Source organism: Argentina silus (genome assembly GCF_951799395.1).
Source record: "Argentina silus genome assembly, chromosome: 1".
In the NCBI taxonomy this organism is placed as follows: Eukaryota; Metazoa; Chordata; class Actinopteri; order Argentiniformes; family Argentinidae; genus Argentina; species Argentina silus.
Window position 1 is genome coordinate 8,904,080 of NC_139655.1, and position 26,025 is coordinate 8,930,104.

The 26,025-nt window shown below is 39.4% G+C and overlaps 1 protein-coding gene across 1 annotated transcript; it reads right to left on the bottom strand.

The window, feature by feature from the left end:
* Window positions 1–4,465: 4,465 nt before the first annotated feature.
* LOC310810835 (cadherin-10-like) lies at window positions 4,466–26,025 on the bottom strand (the record flags this gene model as incomplete). The annotated part of the gene is made up of 11 exons (XM_083678691.1): window positions 4,466–4,956; window positions 9,435–9,686; window positions 10,036–10,144; window positions 10,378–10,499; window positions 11,284–11,420; window positions 12,531–12,784; window positions 13,519–13,712; window positions 14,116–14,283; window positions 14,733–14,852; window positions 17,429–17,720; window positions 25,816–26,025. The coding sequence occupies 11 exons, from the start codon at window positions 26,023–26,025 to the stop codon at window positions 4,466–4,468; spliced, it is 2,349 nt and encodes a 782-aa protein (XP_083534817.1).

Below are 26,025 nucleotides of genomic sequence, written 5' to 3' on the forward strand. Positions count from 1 at the left end.
GATGCCATCCTTCATGTAACAACTGCTGAAGTGAGAAACCCTGGGTACAGCCAGAGACTGTGTCCTGCCACTTCTGCTTCCCCACAACACCATCCTGCAATAAGCGATCATAGCTGAGTAATCAATCACAGCTGAGGATGGCACTGTTTAATACCAGATCCATTAACAACAAGGGTCCCATACTCAGTGAGTTCATTATGGACAACCATCTTGATTCCCTCTGTTTGACCAAAAACTGTCAGAAACCATCTGAATATTTTTTCCTGAATGAGACAACTCCCAATGCCAGTTATGCTTACATGGATAAACCACGTCCGGAGGTGCATTTTGCCCAGGCAAAATATCCAAGCAAGTCAAAGAAGGCTAAGCCTACAGTGGATATCTAACAACTTAACACTGACTTTCCTATTGCTACCATCCCTGTCGTTCTTCTCTGTGCTGCTGTCATTTCCCATTGTCGGGACATAAAAACAAGCCTTGTCCAGGCTCCCCTATCTTTTGGATGCCTTGCCATCAAGCTACCTGGGCCTAATTCTACGATTGTTGCTTTTGTCTGCCGCCCCCCCCCCCCCAAAAACATTCCTGACTGAACTCTTGTCCCTATCACCATCAATTATACTTCTGGATGATTTCAACATCTTTGTTGATTCTGCTGTAAATTAGCCACTGAATTCCCACTCACAACCGTGGCCATATCCTCGACCTGGTTTACTCCATTTCCATCACCGTTGGAAATCTGACTGCCACTGACCTCACTATCTCTGACCACTAAGCTATTCTCTTTGATGTTGACATCCCCACTCCTGACCCAAAGCATAAACACACCATCAAGTTCCGGAACCTTAAGGCCATCAACACTGACTCTCGCTCTGCCTGCATCTCTGTGCTTCCTCTCGGACAGATTATCCATGGTCTCCAGTTCCATTGCTATGCCAATGACACTAACCCTAACCCTAACCCCACCACCATCACTCCAGCCACTCACTCCACCGTTGCTAACTGTCTTGCTGACATCAAGTCCTGGATGCAATGCAACTTCCTCAAACTGAACTGCAACAAATCAGAAATCATACTTGTTGACCTAAAGTACCTCTTCCACTCTGCCCAAGACTTCACCCTCAACATTGATGGCATCACTATGTCCACATCAAGCCAGGTCCGTAACCTCGGCATCATCCTGGATTCCACCCTCCTATTTGAACCTCACGTCAAACACATGGCTAAAACTGCCTTCTTCCACCTCAGGACCACTCTTCTTGACAGAATTGGTGCAGTTCAACTAAATTCGTTGGCTTTCTAACACGGACTTGTTTCTTCAGCGCACTCCACATGTTCTCAGGACTTTGTGAAGGCCATTCTAAGACCTTAATTCTAGCCTGATTTAGCCATTCCTTTACCACATTCAATGTGTGTTTGGGGTCATTGTCCTGTTGGAACACCCAACCACGTTCAAGACCCAACCTTCTGGCTGATAATTTTAGGTTTTCCTGAAGAATTTGGAGGTAATCCTCCTTCTTCATTATTCTATTTACTTTCTGTTAAAGCACCAGTTCCACTGGCAGCAAAACAGGCCCAGAGCATAATACTACCACCACCATGCTTGACGGTAGGTATGGTGTTCTTGGGGTGAAAGGCCTCACCTTCTCTCCTCCAAACATATTTCTGGTTATTGTGGCCAAATAGGTCAATTTTTGTTTCATCTGACCACAGAACTTTCCTCCAGAAGGCCTTTTCTTTGTCCATGTGATCAGCAGCAAACTTCAGTCGAGCCTTAAGGTGCCGCTTCTGGAGCAACGGCTTCCTTCTTGCATGGCAGCCTCTCAGCCCATGGCGATGTAAAACACGCTTGACTGTGGACACTGACACCTGTGTTCCAGCAGCTTCTAATTCATGGCAGACCTTTTGGTGGTTCTTGGTTGACTCTTGACCATCCTGACCAATTTTCTCTCAGCAGCAGGTGATACCTTGCGTTTTCTTCCTGATCGTGGCAGTGACACAACTGTGCCATGCATTTTATACTTACAAACAATTGTTTGCACAGTTGATCTTGGGACCTGTAGCTGCTCTGAAATGGCTCCAAGTGACTTTCCTGACTTGTTCAAGTCAATGCTTTTTCAGATCCGTGCTGAGCTCCTTAGACTTTCCCATTGTAGCGTTTTTGGCTGAGTGTAATGAGTGTATCAAACGAGCCCTATTTAAATGGGCTGAAATAAGTCACCAGCTGTAGTCAATCATAATCACTCATAAGAAGTTAAGAGGCCATGCCACAAAGCAAATTTGATTGACAGAACTTTCTACATCACCAAAATTGATAATTCAAGGTGCTGTATGTATATTTTTGACCCAGCAGATTTTGTCACATTTTCAGAAGACATATAATAAATTCATAAAAGAACCAAACTTCATGAATGTTTTTTGTGACAAAGAAGTATGTGCTCCAATCAATCCATCACAGAAAAATAAGAGTTGTAGAAATGATTGGAAACTCAAGGCTGCCATGACATACAGTTATTTACAAGTTCTGCCCACAACTGTATATGATCTCTCTGTTGTGTCTGTATGTTCTTTCTATCTGTTAATAGAAATTGAAGTACGGAGTGTGTCATCGCCAGGCAACCATGTAATTCTAGGGTATATAGGCTGTGTGTAATGAACCTATTTATTGATCACACCTGCTGTTGCTTATTCCTGCACCTGAGAATAAACTACAACATAGACTGATACAAAACATGTTGATATCTCGCCATTGGAGCAACCAAATGTCCTCATGGCTCCTTTCACTAATCAACATCGTTTTGGCTAGTGGCAAATCATGTGTGCAGGGTCTTGAGGGTCTCTGCTGACACTTTTTTAGGTTATATTAAAAAATACACTGGTCTTTTTGTCTATGAGTAATAATAAAGAAGAATCAAGTCAGGGGTGGGATAACAAGCTTAGTGTGTTTCTGGATTCCTCTTGAACTCTCTTTTTGTCCGCATCCAACATTTTTGCAGCTTAAAGCGTTTTAGATTCTGCTTCGAAAAACAATAGATCATCATCATCAGATTCCCTTGAGATGGTAAGAAAGGGAAGGAGCTTCAATGATGGTGCTTGATGATAATGTTTAATGAAACAGAAGTTTTTCAAGAACAGATACTATACTGTCTGGGGTGTAAGGGTAATATGTGAAACTGTTACAGGAGGATTCAGATTCTTATCAACGAAGATTCCAGGGAACTAGTTTTGATCCATTTGTCAACTACAGTTAAGAGTCATTGTTTGTTTGTGGGAATTTAAATAATTTTTGGTTTCCACTAACCACAGAGCATCCTGTGCTTCCATGTGTTTACAATGACATTTAGGTATCTTGGAAGAGTCCAAATAAATGCAGGATACATCATCCTATAATGGAAGTTATACTCTAATTCTAATATGCTATGAATGTCCATACATCACAAACTGCAGAATGTAAATGCAACTGGAGACGTTTGTCATTTTTGGAGACAGGCGTCAGTGACTTCTGGCAGAAGGGATTCAGCACGGTAGTAAATTCCAAGCTTTGTAAATGCAAGCTTTGTAAACCTTGGGCCAAATCAGAACATACAGTATTTACCATTTGTTAGCTACCACTCAGATTTACTCTTTCTAGCAATCATAATGGTAACGTTTGTCTCCAAAAATGACGAGTTATGTTATGTCTCCAGTTATGTTTACATTCTTCAGCTTGTAATATACGGACTGTCATAAGTGGTCTTGTGCAGTCATTATGACTGCCACTGCCACCACCACTACTCTGTTAGTCAAAACCTTTGATATAACTAAACACATTTCTTTGATCAGGGGAATTACATTCATAATTTGTGCTATTACAGCTACATTAAGTAAGAATAAAACCAAATACAAATGTTTTGGGGAATTTTTATTAATAAAATAAGTATAAAAATATAAATATAAAACAATATGACTTGGCATTCAAACAGCATGAATTCAGCGTATGACATTTATCCTACAACGTACACGTCCGAATTACATTTTACACCTATATGATGAAATGAATCCACAGTTTGACGAATAAACCTCACCAACCATTCACATGAACATTGCTTGTTAAACAAAGATAGCAAATAGTATATATAATGTCCATCATTAAAAACAGTTCATACATCTATTTCAAATGGAGTTTGCAGGAAAAGCTATTTTTGTTCATTTTATTGTTTTCCCAATAAACATTGATAGTATACAAGACTACTATCGCTCTCTTCAATTACAAAACACATTGTCCACACCATTGTTCACAAAATTCCTAAAATTCAAAGGCATCTTTACTGATTATAACCCAAAACAGTAAAATTGTGAGAAATGTCACAAGTAGTGTCATCAGTAGTGAGATATACAGTAGTTCAAGTCTTGGATTCTATTTTACCATCCGAGTCGATGGGTGGCAGGAGTGAGAGAGACTTATTGATGATAAGGTACTGTGACTGAGCTAGGTTTCTCTCTCTGTGTCCTTCCCTATATACATATCTGCAAGTTTTTTGAATGGCGGTCCCCAGTTGCTAAGGTAATCGTACTCATGGTCACCTTCAGTGGCTCCAGACTCTAGTGAGCTGAGGGACTCGGCTAGCGACCCGCTCCCCTCGTAAGCATATGTTGCCAGGGAGTCATAGGGGGGCGCGGTGGGGTCTGAGTCGTTCTCATGGAGCCTCCCGTTAATGAAGTCTCTGACGTCTGTGTTATCCTTTATAGGAGATGTCCTACGAAAGGGAAACAGCATCTCTGGGATGATGTCCCTGCGCAGCTTGTTAGCGTCCATCACCTCTGGATTGCGCAGCGTGCCGATATCAAATGCCTGGGTGTCCTCCTCTCCGCCCCCTTCATCGTTGTAGCTGACTACGTTGTCTCTCACATCCTCTTTGGAGATGATCAGAGGCTCCTTCTTCCTCTGCCTCCTCAGGGCAGCAAACAGCACTACGATCACTATAAAACGGAGAGAGAGAGAGAGAGAGAGAGAGAGAGAGAGAGAGCTTGACATAAGACGGGGGAGAAGTGTGCTTGAAAACATGTGTCATGCATTAAGGAGCCAGGGGAGTGAAAACACAGAGGAGAGACACATTTGCTATCACTGATAAATCCCCAACACTGCCATAGGCATTCACCTCCTATTATTAAAGATTCAGCAGAAAAGCTCTTCCTTTCTTATTTTGCTTTACCGTCACATTGGCTGTTGAAAAGCTATAATACTTGAAAGAGCAATTTTTTTACTTTGACTACCCTCCCTTGCGCAAATGATGAAATATCTCACCCTCTTCATTATTTTCAGCAGGACTTTTAATCAAAAGTTGCAGTGCGAGCATAATGTGTATCCAGAGAGTGGCACTATCAGAGTGTGCAATTTCCATACGGCTCATTATTCTCCTGAAAAAGGGCAACAATCCCTCTGGTTTGGGCTTGGTTCAGCCAGCGTTACCCCTCCTCTCTCTCCCTCTCTCTCTCTCTCTCTCTCTGCAGGTACTGCGGTGCTCTACCTGCCTCCCAACCAGGTGTTAATTACAAAGCTCTCTCTGCAGGGGAGGCTCTTTAGAGGGCTCAGCAGTGGAGTTTCTGACTGACCGGTGCTGTGTTGTGGGGCAGCGTGGAGCGCTGCAGTGTGGAGGAGAAGAGAGCAGCCGTTCCAGCTCACCGCGCGCCTGTCAGAGGCGAGTGGAGGTGAATGAGACAGTCTGTCAGAGGGGTTCAAGCGAGAAAAGCGTTGGATAATGAGCAGATGTCATGATATTTCGCTCAAGAGCCGAGCGTGGGGTTCAACCTTCAGCACTCTCAATCTGCGTGAGCAGAGATCTCCAGTTGCCAGATAACTGAGAGGGGACTTTGAGGAGGAACAGGCAGGGGGCGGTGGGGAGGAGGTATGTCAATACTTAATTTGCTAGAGCAGGATCAACGACTACGCGCGGATGTGAACAGCACTCAAGTCAGATGGAGATCATGGAACAAATGTTCATGACAGCAGGAGAGCACCCACATGATCAGGTGTACACATACATGACCAAAGGAGCAGACTCACAGTATGAAATGAGAAGGATGAGCAACTCACACACACGTGCACGGACACATGCATGTATGCACACACATGCGCGCGCACACACACACACACACACACACACACACACACACATAATTGAATACATCACTTTGCTAAATACAGCGCCCTGCATAAGTAATGGGACAGTGAACCATTTCTTCTTTTGGAACTATACTCCAAAAAGTTTGGATTTGAAATCAATTAATCAGTAATAGGACAAATTCATATAATGTCCAGATTAAGCACTCATGTTTAGTACTTGGTCGTTAATCCTTTAGTTAGCAATAACTGCCTGAAGTCTGTGACCCATTGACCCCACCAGACACCAGGTATCTTCTCTGGTGATGCTCTGCCTTGCCTGTACTGCAGCCATCTTCAGTTGTTGTTTGTTTTTAGGTGTTTTTGCCTAAAATGTTATCATCAGGAAATTAAACGCATGTTTAGTTGTATTTAAGTCAGAAGATTTATTGGCCCTGAAAAACTCCCTAGTTGCTATGGCAGTATGTTTTGGGACATTGTCTTACTGCCATGCAATTCATTTGGAGGCATGCACTGCTTTGCTTGCACTAAAACAAGTTCGCCGGTTCTAGTGGCATCAAAACATGCCCAAACAACAGGATCTCGTGCTTAATTCATATGAATTCATACAAAAAGCAGAACACCAAATTTGTATGAAATGTAACGACCCAGGTCGTATAAAAAGCCATGAATGTGACCGAGCGGATGTGAAAGGGACCATTTATAGTGTCTGTTCATTATGAAAGGCAGAACCTGGCAGATCAATACTAAAGGCAGAACATCTTATTAGGAGGTTGGTGGGATGGTGGAGGCATTAGCATCCCAATTTGCAATCTCAACGTTGCTGGTTTGATTTGTGGTCAAGACACATTTTTGTTTGTTTGTGCTAATTCTTGTTGTTTTTACTTATGTTTGCTAATACCTTCCCCAGACAACTTGTTTGTTTGTTTGTGCTAATTCTTGTTGCTTCTGCTTATGTTTGCTAATGCCTTCCCCAGACAACTTACTCTAACCTTAACCACTCAATGTCTATACCTTATACTGCCTAACCGCCATGCAAGTCGCATTCATAGCTTTTCATACAAACCGGGTCGTAAGATTTCATACAAATTTGGTGTTCTGCTTTTTGTATGAATTCATACAAATTAAGCATGTGGTCCTGTTGGCCCAAACCATAACACTCCCATCCACCATGTTTCACAGATGAGGTGGTTTCTATACATTTTAGGCAGATCCTTTTTACTCAAAACTTTCCACTTGAAATCAGTATGGTACATGATAACATTAATCTTATCTACCAACAAGATCCTTTTCCAGACCTCTGCAGGCGTTTTAGGTACTTTTTAGCAAACTGTAACCTGACCATAATTTTTTAAGACAACTATTGATTTGCACCTTGAAGTGAAGCTTCTGTAGTTCGGTTGGTGATGTATTCTGCGAATGGTAGTCTCTGACACATTCAGGCCTACCTCCTGGAGAGTGTTCCTGACAGTTGTTTTGAGGTTTTCTTAATAATAATTTTCTTAATGAATTATCATTCTTCGGCTATCCACTGTAAAAGTCTACCATGGCCTACCAGCCCGTTTGTGATTGCTGAACTCACCTGAGCTTTTTTTTTCTTTCAAATGATGTTCCAAGCTTTTGATTTTGTCAAGCCTAAGATTTTGGCAACAGTATGTTTCAGATTTTTCAGCCGACTAATGGCTTCCTTGACTTTCATTGTCCTCATGATGACAGACACCAATAAAAGACTCAAAGCCTAGGCAAATGCAAAACCTTGAATCAATACTAGACATTGACAGCTCTTAGGATACACAAATGATTTGATGGAATACACCTGGGTAACCAAAAATGTCTGTCAAGCCAATTGTCCCATTACTTTTAGTGCCCTGAAATAGGGGGACTATGTATACAAAGTGTTGTCATTTCTAAATGGTGGAACCAATGTACACAAATGCCCTCAAATAAAAGCTGTTTCATTTCAAATCCAAACCTTTGGAGTATAGAACCAAAAGAAGAAAACATGCTTCACTGTCCCATTATGTATGCAGGGCACTGTTTGCTTTTGGTTGATGTTGTTAAGGTGGGGCCCAAAGACAGTTATTATCATTACTTATTGATATACCCTTGAACATAAGCACAACATATTTTCTCTTTTTGCTGGGAAAATGACATGCACATTTGCTGTTTTACACTGTATGCTTTTACATACTGCATTACCTCACAAAGGGGGTTGAAGTGGTGCTTTAGGATGTCAGGAAATAGCATATGACCTACTTTTACCAGCAAAATACACAAAGACCTTTTTGTCAAGTGTATTTATTGTCTAATGAAAAAGCTTTCTTCCACTGCACCATTTTCAGGAGGAAATGCACTGTATGTGAAGAGGATGCGACGAGTAACGTCTTAGCAAGTGGCCCTCCCTTAACCTTAGTTGAAGAACTTGGGAGGACAAAAGAAAGCAAACAAAGGACAGCATAGAACCACTGAAACCATGCACTGTTAGAGGGGCGGCAAGAGGTCACATTTTTAAGGATTTGTGCCCTTTGTGATTAAAGCGCCAAATTTGACACAGACCAAGGACAGGTCTTAAGGACAATTTTTAGCAATAGGACCATCACAGATTTTCTTATACCTGCCTGGTGGCCAAGACCACACTCATTTTGAATACAGTATGTCATATGCCAAATACCCCATGACTGACAGAGGACAACTGGTGACCTTGTAGCTCTGTATAGGGAGATGACTCATTTTAATCTAGTTATATGTTACTACCAACTAGTACAGCACAGAGCAGCATAGTTTTTTGTAATAGAGTTCAAAACAGTACAAAATCATGCGGTTCATCATCGCCCCCTTATTATAGTGTTCGCAGCCAAATTTGGCCGGTCTGTTTTAACTGCTCTTATATAAACACAAAAACCATAAATCATCACCATATTTTGTTTAACACCTTTTTAAGCTATGAAACAATGTCTTCAGCTAGTGGTTAACATTAGTAACTGCAGTGAATATACAAAGAACAGACACTGAAAATGTATCTACATTTCAATGTATTTTTTTCTATTGTATGTTTTTTTTTTTTTTACATTTCATTACCCATTCATTTCTTATGGTGGTCATTTTAGACCCAGAACCCCACATGTGTGACAAAGTTAACTAAACCACTCAAAATTCAATGAAAGTGGTGATCAGCAATTGTATATGTTCAAATGCCTTGTGTGGAGGAAAACATAAAGTCTTGAGGCAATCAGATGAAAAACACAAATATTTACATTTCAGAAAAGTTGTAAATCGGTCAGATTTGACCCGAACACAAGAGGAAGGATACAATATGACTAGTGTGATTGCTACTCACTTAGGAGGATGATGACACATAGCAGAATGGCTACCAGGGCTCCAGTGGTGAGGCCATCTGAGAATGGCAGGGCCTCTGGGTTGCAAGACTGCATGTTGCCCCGGCTGTCACAGGCACATACACGCACAATCAACGTGCTGGTGCTGCTCTGGATTGGGTAGTCATTGTCTGAAATCACCACCGGCAGTAAATACATGCTCATCTCACGACGACTAAACCCTCCCCTCCGCGTCAGGATATTGGCAGTGTTATCTAAGGAAGGTTCAAAGGAGGGGGAAGTATAGGAGCTTAGCAGTGTAATTTCTCATGTTGGAACAAATGGTCAGAAGGGAAGCATTAATCATGTCACCATCAACATATCAAGTTGTCTTTGTTAATACAACATTTGCTTACCCTGATATTACCTAATATGTTTGCAGTATATCTAACATAAATGAGTGCCTTTTCCTTTACAAGAAATGTCATTAGATGCAGTTCTTAAGAGAACATACAGTACATATGTTTTTTTTATTTTGTATTCCTAGTGTTCACTCAGAAAATAACAGATTACTGGGGTGTATGCCATTTGAACACAAACAATGTTACAGCAGGGTGAGTTTACCTTCTCTGTCAACAATTGTGAAGTTTGGATTGGTAGTGCTTATACTGAAGACAAATTTATGTCCAACAAGGGGTTCATCGGTGTCAACAGCACTTATCGTCTGAATCAGCTGTGGATCGCAAACATTTACATTATACATTTTTTTTAAAATCTTTTTCAGAATGATGCCATTCAAAACATGGGTGATACTTTACATTATGTTGCTCTTAAACTGTACCTGGGTACTTACATTTTAATGACTCTAAGTTGCAATTATATGAGGATTTTGTGACATAATAGTCCAGCAATTGCTTAACAACTGTTTAGTGGGTTTTGACAAGTGGAATACAGTATATTACGTACCTGTCCTGCTTTGACATTCTCACAGACAAATGTGTCATAAGACATTGCAAATTCAGGTGCATTGTCATTGACGTCTAGGACCTTGATGAGTACTGGGACTCGTGTAGTTTGGCGAGGGTTACCTAAACAAGAATTTTGAGATTGTGATAAAGTTAATTTTCCTTCTCAAAAGAAAATAAATATGTGTGAAAGTTACTATCTTTTAATAAATGCTCCACACACCTTGTTGACTCTTTATTACCTGACATTAATGTTCTCTCTCACAAACAGGCTTTAAAAAGTAATATGTATTGTTGAGCCAGCAGAGGTAAATGCGATGACTGAAAATGGTTCCATAGACTCACCAGTGTGTTCAAGTTCTCAAGACATCCATCAGCTTGGATCAAAACCTTGAGTTGATTTACAGTACTGTACTGTACATTATGTGTGGATAAACCTATATATTACTATAGCTATCATCTGTTTCCATCAATATTATTAAATAATGTCAATGCATACATGTGAACTAAGCACATGATTTTATTGAAAGGATACTAACGCATAATTGCTACTGTACAAAGGCTGTCAACATAAGCAATGTATACTATTAAGAGATAAAGCAAAAGAAAAGTAAAGATAAGGTATGTAAAATGTATTTAGTCACTCAGTTCCTTTAGCTCATTACTTCTATTACATTTGAGGTTTTAGTTTACCTTTGTGCATTAGTCTCGACAGTCCTCACATGTTTTTACTGTGTTTACTGTTTGAACTTCCATGGCTGCTATATTTTTATCATCTAATGTTTTTTCTTGTCTTTTTAATTTTCTTGTCTTTTTAACATTATTTATTTATTATTTTCTGTGAAGCGTTTTGTGCTGCATCTGTGCATGATGCGCTATATTTTGATTTGCTTTTTGTTGAACTTACTTATTTCAGTTGCAACCACAGAGATGTTATGCCATTTGGACATTTCCCTGTCCAGTGCTTTCAGTGTTGTGATAGTGCCGTTTACAGAATCAATGTTGAAGAGTCTCTCCAGATCTGTATGGCGATCAATAGAGTATCTGCAAAGAGAAATACAAGTACATTGTTTTTGGTTGTGTAAAAATATACGACAGTAGTAGTCTCATTAATCACATCGCACTGTAATTATCCTCTTTTTTATTCCCCAGATATGGTCTTGAATTCAATTGAACATGCCACAGCAATGTACAGCAACTACTATATGACCCAGAGTTTTCATACTGTATGTTGCTTCTAAACCATTTTAGAGACACAGTCTGTTTTTACAACATTGGCACTTTTCTTGAGTTGTCATTATGTCCCTCTTGTATCTTACTGCAATCTGCTTTCTTATCTGACCATTGGCATCATTAAGTTGAATAATACAGAAATCTATGACAAAATACATTTGAAATTGCCCAACATTTGTCCCTACAGCATGTATCATCCCTCTCCCTCGTTTGTCAAGAAATAATGCATCATTTACACAGCTCTCTCATTTATCACTGTCAACTTACATATTCCATTGACATTTAAATATGCAACACAATACTCCATGCTGCACAGGCAAATAATGCCATATCTCCATGTTGAAGACAGACAGGCGCCATATGTGTGGAATGGCAGAACAGAGTTGTGTGAATCGATAGAGCAAATGAGGCTCTTTCGCTTTGGCTTTGTGCTGCACCGCGCTGGGCTTACATAATTCTGGAAAATAAACAGTGTCTGTATTCACTTAACAGTGCCGCCAACTTCCTCTGGGAAATCACCAGGAGGGAACCATGAATAATTTGCTTTTCTTCCCCCTCCACACTGACACACTGATAGATTAGATTTAGCCAAGCGAACATTTCCACCCAAAAAACCTGATAAGAGGAGACGTTGAATTTTATATAGACTCTTTTACCAATAATTGCTTGTTTCTACTGGTTTCTTTATCTTGACAATTGATACTTAACAGGAGGTTAAGTCATGAAACAATCTAATTGCCTCAATCAAAGCCCCATATTCACCTTAACAATGAATCATTTCTAAACAGTGAATAAATCAACCAAACAAATCTTGTCTTATCTTATCTTTTTCTGAGATACACCTGAGTTAGGTTAGAAAGTGCAGAGCTTTACATATATGTGAGGTGTTAATTCCGATCAGTTCGGTCTGCGGTCACTCACTTGACTGGATTGTTAGCACCATCGGGATCCCTTGCGGACACCACCCCAACAAAACTGCCAGCGGCTGTGTCCTCATGCACCTCGATGATGTAAGGATTCCTGGTGAACACGGGGGGCTCGTCCACGTCCTCTACTGTCACCCTGACATTTGCTTCATCTTTGAATGGCAAACCATGCATGAATCGCGAGTCCAGGTAGGTGTTTTTCACCTCCACTTTGAACATGTATGTCCTCTTATATTCGTAATCCAGTCGCTATTGATTGACGAAGGAAACAAGAGACACACAAAATGAGCTGTCTTTTACTCTGAAGTATCATCAACAATCATAACTGTAACAATATGCACAGTTCTGCTTACTTGAACGTTTGTGTAGCATGGTTTACCAACATTCATATTGTTATTTATATTTATACTCAAGAATGTCAAGATTAGAGTTAACACACTGAGGTGAAGAAGGATCTTCATTTCCCAAGACTTACAGTATATGTGAAAGATATAACCTATAGAACTCTTCTATGAATTCCAAGTCTATGTGGAACTGTGAATTCCCAAGGCCTACTGCACCTTTCAGTCTTAACTGGTGGTCCATTCAATGTGTCTCTTACAAATCTTTATACATAAAGGACAGTTATCTTGGTTTCATTTCAAATCTGAGCCTGATACATACGTCCTGTCTTTTTTTTCATCACCGTTCAATGATTTGCATAATTGTCTGAGGCTCTGAATAGCGACCTGGCAAAGAAAGGAGAAGCTAAACCTGTATTTCAAAAGTCTCTTTTACAAAGTCCAAGAAGGGAATAAGGAGCTCTTGACAGTTAACATAATTAAGCAATTGTGTTGAGATATTAATACAAGATGGGTTTAATTTTGAGGATCATTCTCCTCACACATGAAGTGGTATCCTGAGATTGTGGTGGTGGAAGAAAACTGTGTAAAGTATGTGGGTCACAGACAAATTAAACATGAGAGTTTTTGGAGATGTAGTACCTTTTTCACTGTAATAATGCCCTCCTGTGTTTTAGGGTCAGTGACTATCCTGAACATGTCTTGTAGTTGTCCATCTTCACCAACAATGTTATAGTCCATCTCAGCATTCTGGCCCACATCTGCATCATAGGCTTTGATCCGACCTATGACAGCCCCTATGTCAGCAGTCTCCACAGTGTTGAGACGAAAAGTATCTGAAGGAAAATTAAATAAAAGAATAAACATGAATTTGAACTCCACGATTATTTGCTCTTTATGATGATGTGTTTTTGTGAGTGTTTTTGTTTATTCAAGGTATTTGTTTATACACTCCTGGGAAATTCTAAGCTGTTTGTTTGTTATGTAATAGATTTTCAGCTTCAATGAACTAGTGCACTTTTGTTTATCACATTTTTAAAACATAGCATTCAATTGTGTCACATTTTTTAATCCAGTGGAATGGAGTACTCTATCACCTCAGTAATGCTGCCTTAGTGACATTGCTTCTCAGTCAGTCGCTGATGTATGTCTCATTGATAATTAGCACACTCCATTAACTATATGTAATAAAGCACTATGCTTAAAACAACAACAAGGTATAGAGGAGTAGTGTCTTACTGTTAACAAAGCGTGGTGGGCTGTCGTTCACATCTGAGAGGGTGATGCTGACTGTGGTGGTCCCTGACAGCCCACCCATCTGCCCCGCCATGTCCTTAGCCTGGATCACAACCTGGTAGTTCTCCCTGTTCTCTCGGTTCATGCCAGGTAAGGCTGTCCTAATAGTGCCTGAATACAAAATGAAACCATTCTATTTATTTATTTGTTTTGCTTGTCTTGAATCAGGTCAATTATGTTTTTATTTTCTGTTGTTGTCCCACAGAACAGACTTATAGATTGTACATTCAATAGACAAACCCAACAGAGAACTGACTATCAAAATCATCAATCTACAGAGAGAAGTTATAGTTCATAATATCACAAATCAATATTTACCAACAATCAGTACATTCACCCACCTTGCTACTGTTAAAGATTGTTGGTTGATATTCAAATCACTAACACAGATATACAGAGAAAAACCTGATTCACCCCATTCACTTCTCTTCTGTTGAACAAACACTCCATATTGAGCACGGTTAGGACTCTGTTTGCAGATTTGAAGAGGGTAGATAATATGATAATAAGAAAATCATCTTTAGATACATTTGCATGCCTATTTTGGGGGGATAGCTTACCATTATCTGAATCCACAGAGAAATAAGGTTGACCTTGTAGAATACTATACACAAGCTTGGCACTGTTCCCATATGTTTGATCATCAGCATCTGTGGCGGTGACTTGTACCACGTATGTACCTGTGGAAGAGCAGAGGATGCTAACTGTCCAATCAGAGATGAGACACATATTCATACATCTTACTCCACTGCCCCTCAAACAATTATTATGGAATGATTGTACCCACTCACTTTCTGCATTTTCACCACTGCATTTTAATACACCGTACAGTTCACTTTCAGAGAAAGTGTGAGGCTTTGAAATGTTATGTTGCATGTGATGGCACAGTTGTTAGAGTAGCCCTCTCTGAACAATTGCTTCACACAATGTAATATTATGTTGGATTTCTTACTTAGCAAAGCTCAATAGCATAACCTTGATTAGAGATACAATATATGCACAAGCTGCCATACAACAATAGATTGTCTTTCCAAAATATTTCATATAAAATATATAGATGAAGCATGGAATTGAAATAAAAATGATCTTGTTGTTCTTCGCTGAGATTACGATTATCTCTGTTTGTATGTACAGGAATAATAATAATATTGTGAACTTTAGCATATGACCATGAATGATTTTGCTCCATTACAATGTGCAACACATATTAACTTGATTCTCATATTGAATGGAGTTTAGAGGTGACTGGCGACCTTAGCCACGCATCTGACGATGTGCCTCATGTCATCCGTGACACCTCTCAAATATTGTCCTTGGCATTCTAGAGACTTCTGCAACATTCTGTTTTGGTCTGACTGTCTTAGAGAATACTAATGAATGCTGGAACATCTGTCGCGCTTAGACCTGCATTGATAACATGAAAGGGAGCGGCTGACTCTTCATGGATGACTGCTTTGATTAACCAGTTTGCAGGTTCTGAACACATGGGCAGTTTGTTCCTCTGTTGAGAAGTATTGGGGACTGTGACCTATTATTTGGTAATGTTCATGCATGAAATTATAATGATAATGCATCACTCTTGACTTCCTCCCCTTTGTTGATTGCAAAGTATGTATGTACACTCACCGAACACTTTATTAGGAACACTATACTAATACTGGGTAGGGCCTCCCTTTCCTCTCAAAACAGCCTCAATTCTTCGTGGCATTGATTCCACAAGACGTTGGAAACATTCCTTTGAGATTCTGGTCCATGATGACATGATTGCATCACGCAATTCCTGCAGATTTTTCAGGTGCACTTTCAAGCTGTGAATCTCCCGTTCTACCACATCCCAAAGGTGTTCTATTGAATTCAGATCCGGTGACTGGGAAGGCCACTGAAGAACACTGAACTCATTGTCATGTTCATGAAACCAGTTTGAGACGGCTTTTGCTTTGTGACATGGTGCATTATCATGCTGGAAGTAGCCATTAGAAGATGGGTAAATTGTGGCCATGAAGGGATGCACATGGTCAGCAACGATACTCAAATAGGCTGTGATTGATTGGCATTAACAGGCCCAAAGTGTGCCAAGAAAACATTCCCCACATCATTACACCACCTCCGCCATGAGAAGGTGTACAGATGTTCCTAATAAAGTGTTTGGTGAGTGTATGAATGAATGAATGAACTGCAAAGAGTGCACAGCTTAAGACTATCATGTCCACAAAACAGCCCTCACCAACGTCACAAAATAACTGCAACATTTTACAAAAATACTTTGAAAGCTGCAGCTCATGATTGCATCCACTTCATCAAATGCAACACATTTTGCCCTATTTATTTGTATTTGTACGCACAAATAACAGATTCTTTATCATGGACATAATAAAAAAGCAAGTTGGGGAACAACAGCAAATAATAATTCGATATTGAGCTGTTTTGCCTCTTTAAGATCAATTCCCATACAAAGTGAGCAATACAGGCTGTGTTTCCAAACTGTGAGGCCTATTTTGTGGACAGTTAATGGCATCAAAACGGCAATATCCTTCAATTTCAATCATTATTTTTTTTGGACTAAAAGAAGGCCATGTTGCAGCCTCCTTCTACAATAGTTGACTTGACAACTTGTTGAGCCAATAGGTAGTTTGGATATATTGTATCAGCTTATCAGAGAGTTAGCTTGCCGGAAGACATACTGTATACATTCATTCTAAACATATCGGCTGCCTGTTTTAACTTGAAGATTCCTCTCTTGGAGTCACTGAGTTAATCATTATGCCCTGGGGGACAGCATAGAGTGCTATAATTTGTAATAATGGTAAATAGGTTTTAATTCACTTGTGATTGATATTTTTATTAATTTGCAGTTGCATGATGTATCTAAGGGTGTGTTCATGTCAATTGGTTTACCCATGAATTAATACACTTTGAGAGCAATGAGGCTATACCTCCTGAAGATATAATAATGACATATTTCAATATTACATAAGCATACAATAACATTATTTGATATGCAATTAAAAGAATAACCCCACATGAAGCTATGCCAACAGCTAATTGATTGCCATCCACATTTCTTGGTTAGAATTCACATGACAAAAGGTCATGCCATTGGACAGAGAATATGTGTGGAAGGCATGCAATCAGTTAACAATGAGTCATACCATAGATATTACTCTACATTGCAACTCAGAAGTTTACTGTACATCTGCAAAAAAAAGTGTCAGTCATTTTGACCCAACTGAAAACAAAAAAAGCAAGCTTCACTCACCCACATCGGACATCTCAGGGACACTGGCAAAGTAGATTTCCTTTGCAAACTTTGGCTCATTGTCATTGATGTCATGGATTTTGATGTTAAATTCCGTATCAGCCTCCAGTGTGATGTTATTCACGTCTACAACCTGGGCGTGGAGTGTGTACATAGCCTTCTCCTCCCTGTCCAGCCTCTTGGTGGCATGGATGTCACCTGATTTTGCATCGATGGTGAACAAAGAGCCTGCCCCATCTCCAGTGAGAATGTACCTCACATTACCATCGCCTCTGTCCATGTTGGAGTGGAGCTGTGGAGGGGAAACACTTTATTAGATATGGACAGTATTCAGTGTCAGCCAGGATATGTACGAAGTAAACAAATAAGATAGACGAATGTAAAGAAGTTAAACTTTGGTCATGATCACTGCACAGTATTTACAAATGTAACATTGCTACAAAATCACAGGTTGGATTGTATGATGATGTCCATCTTCCTGTCTTGCATATGGTCAAGCCACAGATTATCGTGGGGTTGATCCTAATTTTAATCACCTTTACTTACAGAATTGTTTTTGTTTGTTTGTGTATATCTATCCATGTGGTTAAAATTATAGCAGAAGGAGAGAGACAATGCAAGACATGGGATATCCAAGCCATTGCATGACATACAGTACCAGTCAAAAGTTTGGACACAAACTTGCCAAAGTGTGCAAAGCTGTCATCAAAGCAAAAGGTGGCTACTTTGAAGAATCTAAAATATAAAACATATTCTGGTTTGTTTAACACTTTTTTGTTTACTACATAATTCCATATGTGTTCCTTCATAGTTTTTATGTCTTCAATATTAATCTACAATGTAGTAAATAATAAAAATAAAGAAAAAACATTGAATGAGAAGGTGTGTCCAAACTTTTGACTGGTACTGTATACAATGTCAAATGATGTTCTGTTGCGAACATGTCTGTTGTGGAAGAAATCATTCTAGTTTTACTTTGAACTGATAACGTATTTATGTCACCTGCTTCTTAGCAACATGAGTGTGTACTTCAACAAGCTAGTCCTTCTATCCAATTGATTGCAAAGCTTTTTGTCCTGATTGTGACTGCCCCCTGAAGTGTCTATTTTCTGAAACAAGATGAGTCCTGTGTGATCAAAATAACATTGTGAGAACAATTGAAATAAGTAATTTACAGTGTGCTTCATTGCAATACACACAATAATATACAGCAGCGATCAGTGTACAGTATATAAATGTGAAAAGGTTGAGGTTAATACATCATTGTTGTCAAAATACTATTAAGTGCATCATAATAAATAATGTATATCACTCATAATGGTGGGATTAGAAATCACTTTACTCACTGAACCTTTTATAACCAACAGTAATAGGTTAACAGTCTGCAACAACAATTGCGTGATGATACATACCTTGGCATGTAACAACAACATACTATTACAATTATATTGCAAGCAGCTCTACAGCATGAGGACCAAAGATAGGCACACATGTCAACACCATAAAAGAACAGCATTTTGATTCTGAACAGCATTCAGTTGCTGATTATTGCAATTCCTAATTCAAAGTAAACTCTGTCCCTTCACCCTGCTTTCTTGAAATTCTACAGTAGTTATTATATGTCAACTGTACATTTATTCAAAAAATACCTCCATGGTAGTTGCAATCACTTTCATAGTCAGAGGCCCCAATTCGATCAACAGCAGCTCAAGATTTTCCAGGAGAACAAAACACTTGTGCAGCAAGACAGAAGTGGTCATTTATGAACTTGCCTTGAAACTTAAGTTGCAACTGCTTTAATTCTGATGGGGGGACAGAACAGTAATGTATGCACATTGTTACAAAGACTTGCTTGAAGCTCATTACTATATTGCTGATGTGGTGTCAGTGGATATATTTAGAGCTGTATCTCAGCATTTTAAATGACAAGGAGAGAGGGACACAGAATGAACGCCAGTTACTTATGAATATTAATATCAACATACTGAGAGAAAAACTAATTATTTTCTGCAATCTGAGATCAACAATGCAACTCAGGAAGAAATGAGAAATATGCACACTGTGACCTAACTATGAGTATAGTCACAGACTGTGATGGTATACAGTGCCTTCGGAAAGTATTCAGACCCCTTCACTTTTTCCACATTTTGTTGTGTTATAGACTCAATTTAAAGTGGATTAAATTAAAATAATTAGCCATCAATCCACACACAATACCCCAGAATGGCAAAGCAAAAACAGGTTTTTAGAAATTTCAGTAAATGTATTAAAATTGAAATACAGTACATAAGTATGTACATAAGTATTCAGACCCTTTGCTATGACACTCTTAAAATTAGCTAAATTGCAAAAATGTCATCAACAAATCACTCAGTAAGTTGAATTGAGTCCATCTTAATGCAAGGATAATAGTTCATGTCATTTTGGAATTAATATCTTTGTTTTTATAGGGTCTCTGATTTGCAGAGGAATCAATTACGCACTGAGAGGATCAGGTTGTCATTACAAACTGAGCAAATGAAGAGGAACAAAACTGCTCAGGAATGTGACCCTGAGGCCTGTGGAGACGTACACAAATCTACAAAGTTGAATGGTAGAGAGGAAAAAGCAGAGTCGATAATCTATCTCATATCCATAATTGTGTTTGCAACAATGAATTCAAGTGACACAACAAAGAAAGTGGCTGGAAATTTGTTTATTTGGTTTTACTACAAAGCATTAAGTTTGGTGAAAATCCAGCACATGCAATGCAGTTTCCGCACCATCTCTCGTGTGAAGAATAGTGGTCGCTGCATCAACTATTATCCTTCCATTAAGATGGAATCAATTCAACTTATTGAGTGATTTGTTGATGACATTTTTGCATTTTAGCTAATTTTAAGAGTGTCATAGCAAAGGGTCTGAATACATTAGGTATTTCTGTATTTCAATTTTAATAAATTGACTGACATTTCTAAAAACCTTTTCACTTTGTCATTCTGGGTTATTGTGTGTGGATTGATGACAAATTAGTTTAATTTAATCGATTTGAGTCTATAACACAAGAAAATGTGGAAAAGGTGAAGGGGTCTGAATACTTTCCAAAGGCACTGTAACTCATAATGTCCATTGCTAAACACTGTCGATGATGATAAAGCTATCCTAATTCATAAAATGTATACTACCAACAATACAGTATACTGTATATACAATAAAATAAAAGTCCTATTATTCTAAATCCTGTGTCCTTTTCCACTATAATTTCCTCTGATGTCTCTAACATGTCTCAGACTTGGTTGTTAATCCCATAACGATAAAACAAAAAAGAAACGTCAAAAGAAACTCTACAGTGTAGCTATACTGTCATTCTGTCCCCCAGAAATCCATATATTTCAGACAGGTTGGTACAGAAGTATGGAGTGGATTAATGCAGTACAAACTCAGAGAGTAGGCATCATTGTGATCACTGGGGCCTACGTACAGACATCAACAGATCCATAATTGAAATCTACACAATGCAATGGCTTTTCCCATTTTGTTGCCCTTCCTTTGGCCTTTACATTAGCCAAAGACAGCATTCTGGGCAATTAGTTGTTGTATGTGTGCATGCAAGACATAAACAAGTAGCAAGGTTGAGTAAAGGTTAGTGGTTTTAGTTTTTTTAAAGGCCTTGGTCCACAAAAGCAGTCTTTGACAGAGGAGAGACTTGATGAGTCAAATCCCCTTGCACAAACACAGTGGAACAGTCAATAAAGCAGCAACATCATTGGTAATTCTTGTCAGGTCTATAGTGAGCATTGCTTATAGTGCTGCAAAGAAGAGATAGGAAAATAGAACTTAAAACGGATACTGAATAATTATAGTGTTTCTTCTCTTTCTTTGTCTGTCTGTCTCTCTCTCTACCTCTGTATCACTCTCTGATATAATAGTAGGGCTTGTGACAATGGCAGGGATTCTCATCGACTTAATCCCTAACTTAAAATATGTATAAATGTACACATGAGTCTTCATGGTACCTTTTGATAGCAAAACTGTGCACACTTTATGCAGGTTACTTGGATCTGTCAGTGGAAGCAATGTTCTAATGAAACAGTTCTGGTTTGTTTAATTTGTTGCACATCTCAAAAGTAGTTCAACAAGGACTTGCTGCTGTCCAAAGTTTGTCATATATGATATGTTAGCTTAATTGGCTAATGTTAACTTTGCCATCAATGGGCTTAAACAAAGTGACACTAGTCATCAATTATACATTACATAACATCTCTGAAGGGATATTGCCATGTGAGAAGTCAGATTGAAGTATTGTACTTGGATTACAATGTTTGTGGGTTTTACTGTGGGTATGCCTGCCAGTGGTTCCAATGCTGATGTTGGTTAAATACTCCAGTGCTCCAAATACTGTAATGTTATAAATAATCACATTTCAGGAACTACTTTAATTAAGATTTTTTGCCCAAAGTAAGCACAATGTCAGTGATGTGATGAGCAGTAATTGTACACAGAGCTGTGCCCATGGGATGCACTCTTCAATTGGTGACAGTGATGGTCAGGCTATCGGAATTGTAGGGTGGCAAGTTTTGTTTACAGACACAATGCATCACAAGCTATCAGGAGGTTAATAGGATTTTGTTCACATCAATAGCAAGGGTGGAATAGTGTGTAAGCCACTGCCCCTGAAGAAACCTCAGGCACAAAAGCCGCCTGATTGCATTGCATTGCAAGTGTTCACACTTCAGAGCCATGCTTCAAAAGTAGGCCTCCACAAGGGCTTGACTCGTTAAATACTCACACCCACTAATGACACTCTGGCTCACTGAAAATCAGTAGATAATGAATCAGCAACTGCAAGAGGCATGCAAGAGGATGGTGTTTACTGCCAGAAATACACATATAAATAATTGAACCAGGGAACACTTTTCAAATTCCTCATTGAAACTTAAAGTTGGACTGAAATAAAAAATAAAAAAAAGATTTTGTTATGTCAGAGTGACAACAAACTCATGTTAGGAAGTTCACTTTCAGTGAGTAAAGTAAAGTTTATTAAATCAGCTTAATTCATTTATAGATTTTCTTCTGCAGACTGCTTCAGGACTGGCTCGTCGTGTATCTTCAGTGTTTGACTGACAGCCCATCTAGCCAATTAATGTTACAGCTGGTTGTTAGCTAGTACTAGCTACCCACTCAACAATATCCCATTTCACAGATAATTTACTCACTAAACTCATAGCATACCTGATATTGACTGGTAGAGTATTCATATTCAGAGAAAATCTCCTGGGTTAAAATCTGCCGACATCTAGCAGCAGGGAAAAGTCCACATATGTCCACATAGCTGGGCACACAACTTTGTTTCCAGTTGAGGTGGGCACACTTCACCAGTGCCCTATCATGATTGGAGAACATGCAACTGTTGTAATTCGTGATGTCAGAAGTCACAGCTATTCACAATGCTATAAAATATAAAAGGAGGTGGCGCACTTCCAAGAATTACTGTGAGCGTCATTTAGTGATTTCTATTTCAATCCGACTTTAAAGAAACATTTTCAAATAGGACACTATGGGCCAGATTTACTATGGGCCCGCAAAAGGCAGTTTTTACATTACTGCTTGCAATGTATACAAAGTTTTGAATGAACAAGTTATTTGCACTTACTAAACCGGTTGTTTCACCAAAACCGGTTGTTTCACCAAAATCTTACGCACCAGTTCATGAGTGGAGCCCAAACAATCAAAATCCATTACAGATGCCCTCAATAGATGGTAAAAAAGTCTTACTTTACAACATTGTCAACATCGTACTGTAAATAGTTGTTGTGAACAAACTAATTTGTTCACATTTGTAACAATAAAATATACTGGCATTTCAATACTGACATTTAGAGATTGAGCACTGTGACAGAGAAATATTGCTTAAGGGATGGAGGGAAGATTGCAGGTGAGTTGTGGGGGGATTTGATTGGATGTGAAATAAATAAGCCCTCCCACAGTGCACTGCAAAGGCCATTTAATGATTTTTATAAGGAAAGACCATCAATGTCCTTGATGGCTTTGCACTGGGCCTGTAAGTGCCTATCTGTTGGCTTTTCAGCACTCCTCACACACAAGACTTCACAGTGAAACTGATGGAATTAGCGATACTGTTCGCCACAGCTTCCTCTCTAAAGCCGCATGTGGGCGTTACTTTTTTTCTTCCCTGTTATTTATTGCAGCCTCATGTCTCTTTGGCAGTATAATTTCGAATGATATTGGACACTGGGTGAGTGGAGAGTCGGCGCATGTGATTGCTGTCATGCCAGAAGATGTGTGCCAGAGACCATCAAACAGTCAGGAAGAAAGCCAGGATGCAGCAGTCACTAACACATCAATAGATGGGCTTTTTATAGCCAGTCCTGTTTTGTTGCCTCATCAGGTAACACTATGAATAGTTGCAGTGAATATCATTCGCTTGCTTGATTGATTTATTGTTTTATTTCCCCTTTCCTTTTAATCTTCCATTCTCTTCAACACGTCAGGGTGATGCTATCTGCGAAGCATGCAGTCATATCCCCCCTACTCAACCCTGCACATGACACTTGTTTACTCCAGAGAATGACGCGTACTGTGAAAGCCAGCTTCCTCTGAGAAAATTGGCTGTTGACAGTCACCTCATTTCCCTCCCTCAGGATGATAACTGTAACATTCTTCACCGCAGCTGTTGCTGCGTTAGCACTAGCATTGGTGACTTGACAGGAGCCTCTCTGATCTAAAGGGTGTTATAGCTCTGAAAAAAAGTCCTCTATTGTGATTCTTATCAGGGCTCTCTGGCTTACACAAGCCTCTGAGAAGAGCTGTGTCATGAAAGAGCAGACTCTTAAGCCCTGGGTGTGAGTCAATGATTATGTTGCATGCTTGATGGTTCGTATGGCTTGATTTGTTGTGGATTTTGTCTCTGATTAATGGCTCATATTTACATTTCCCTGTGTTTTGAGTTTTGCCTTAGTGAGTAGATGAGGACATGCAAATCACCTGCCTGGGAGCCATGCTTTTCACCTGTCGGCATTGGCCTAACAAGCTGCTGCCTGTGTTTACTGTAGGCTCTTAGGTCAGAGGTGCAAAACTCTGGTCCTTGAGGGATGCAGTGTATGTTAGTTTTCTACCTTTCTGCCTTTTAATCAGAGACTATACAATATATTTTAAAGAGTGTGAAATATATGGGAAATCAATGGTCAAGTAAACTGGTCAAGTAAGTAGTAAGTAAAAACTTTGGGGACAGGGTAGACTACATGACTTAAACACACAGAGTAGGGAAGGTAAGGTATCTCCAAGCTGTTCCACTGCTCTATTACCAATGGAAGATGGGAGCCGTCGCAAGAGAGAGTGACTCAGTAACTCACTAACCTCTGTTAAAAGAAAGGGTTTTGAGCTTGGGGTCTCTGTGTTTAAGTGCATAACAGTGCTTGTTGTATGTTTATGATAGAAAAACAAGACAACGTTCATAGAAGGGTCTGTCTAAGACAACAATGATGACGGCCACTGTTTTGTACGGTGTACATTCAATAACAGCATCTTAAGTCCATGGAGGTTGTGTCAAACTCATACAAACATCTTCTATTGAGTCTGCCAAACTTTGAGTCTGTTAGTCTCCAATCTCCATGGGTGTATTAAAGTCAGCAAAGTGACATGCCAGGATTAGTGGAGATTACCTGAGATACAAACAAGCAGGACGTTTCACTCATATGCAATTCCACAGGCAGCTGCACGTGTGCAATGCAACATAATAGCTGTAAGATAGGTGCATGAACAAAAAGTCTGGCTGTTGTAGCAAAGAACGTATTAACATCATCTCTCACCCTCAGATGATACCAAAGGAGGGATTTCATTTAAATTTGGTGCTGCAATTGTCAAGCAACTTGAAACATTAGGACAAAACAGCATACATTGCATATGGACAGGCGAGTGCACACTCTGTCCTACATGCTTGAGCAGTGGTTTGATGTTGGCTGGCTCCAAACAAATGGTGTCCATTATAGGTCTCTATCTCAGTGAACAAAGGGTGATGGCATTGCTCTTTGCAAGTGGACATCTAAGATCATCTTTAGTCCTAGATGTTCACTTTACAATAACATTCACTGATATACAGTCACTCTGGCACTATACTGTAGCCTGGACATGTTATATGTGTATTATCATGGAGAGCCCTACATTCGTATTTCTGAGACTTCTCACCATAAACATTATCTTAATTTCAAGATTTCAGAAAAATAATCTGCCACAAACTACCAATACAAGAGCACACTGTTGACAAAGTGACCTTTAGTAGTACAGTAGTGCAATTATTTTGCCACTTCTATACTTCTATACTATGCTTCTATACTTCATGGCAGCATATGAATCATAACAAACTGCACAACAGCATGTTGAACCCTTACCTTGCCAACATACTGATTGTCATTTCCTGTGTACTCCTCCAGAAGAAAGAATTGATTCCACATCCATCCTCGCTTTGAGCGCTGGAGTATCCTTCCATCATTCTCCGACGTTCCAAACAGATTCCCAGTATTCCCAGGTGTCAAAGGTAGGGCAGTACTTGGCCAGAGGAAGGAGAGCATCAGGAGAAGCAGGAAGTGATTGGTTATCAT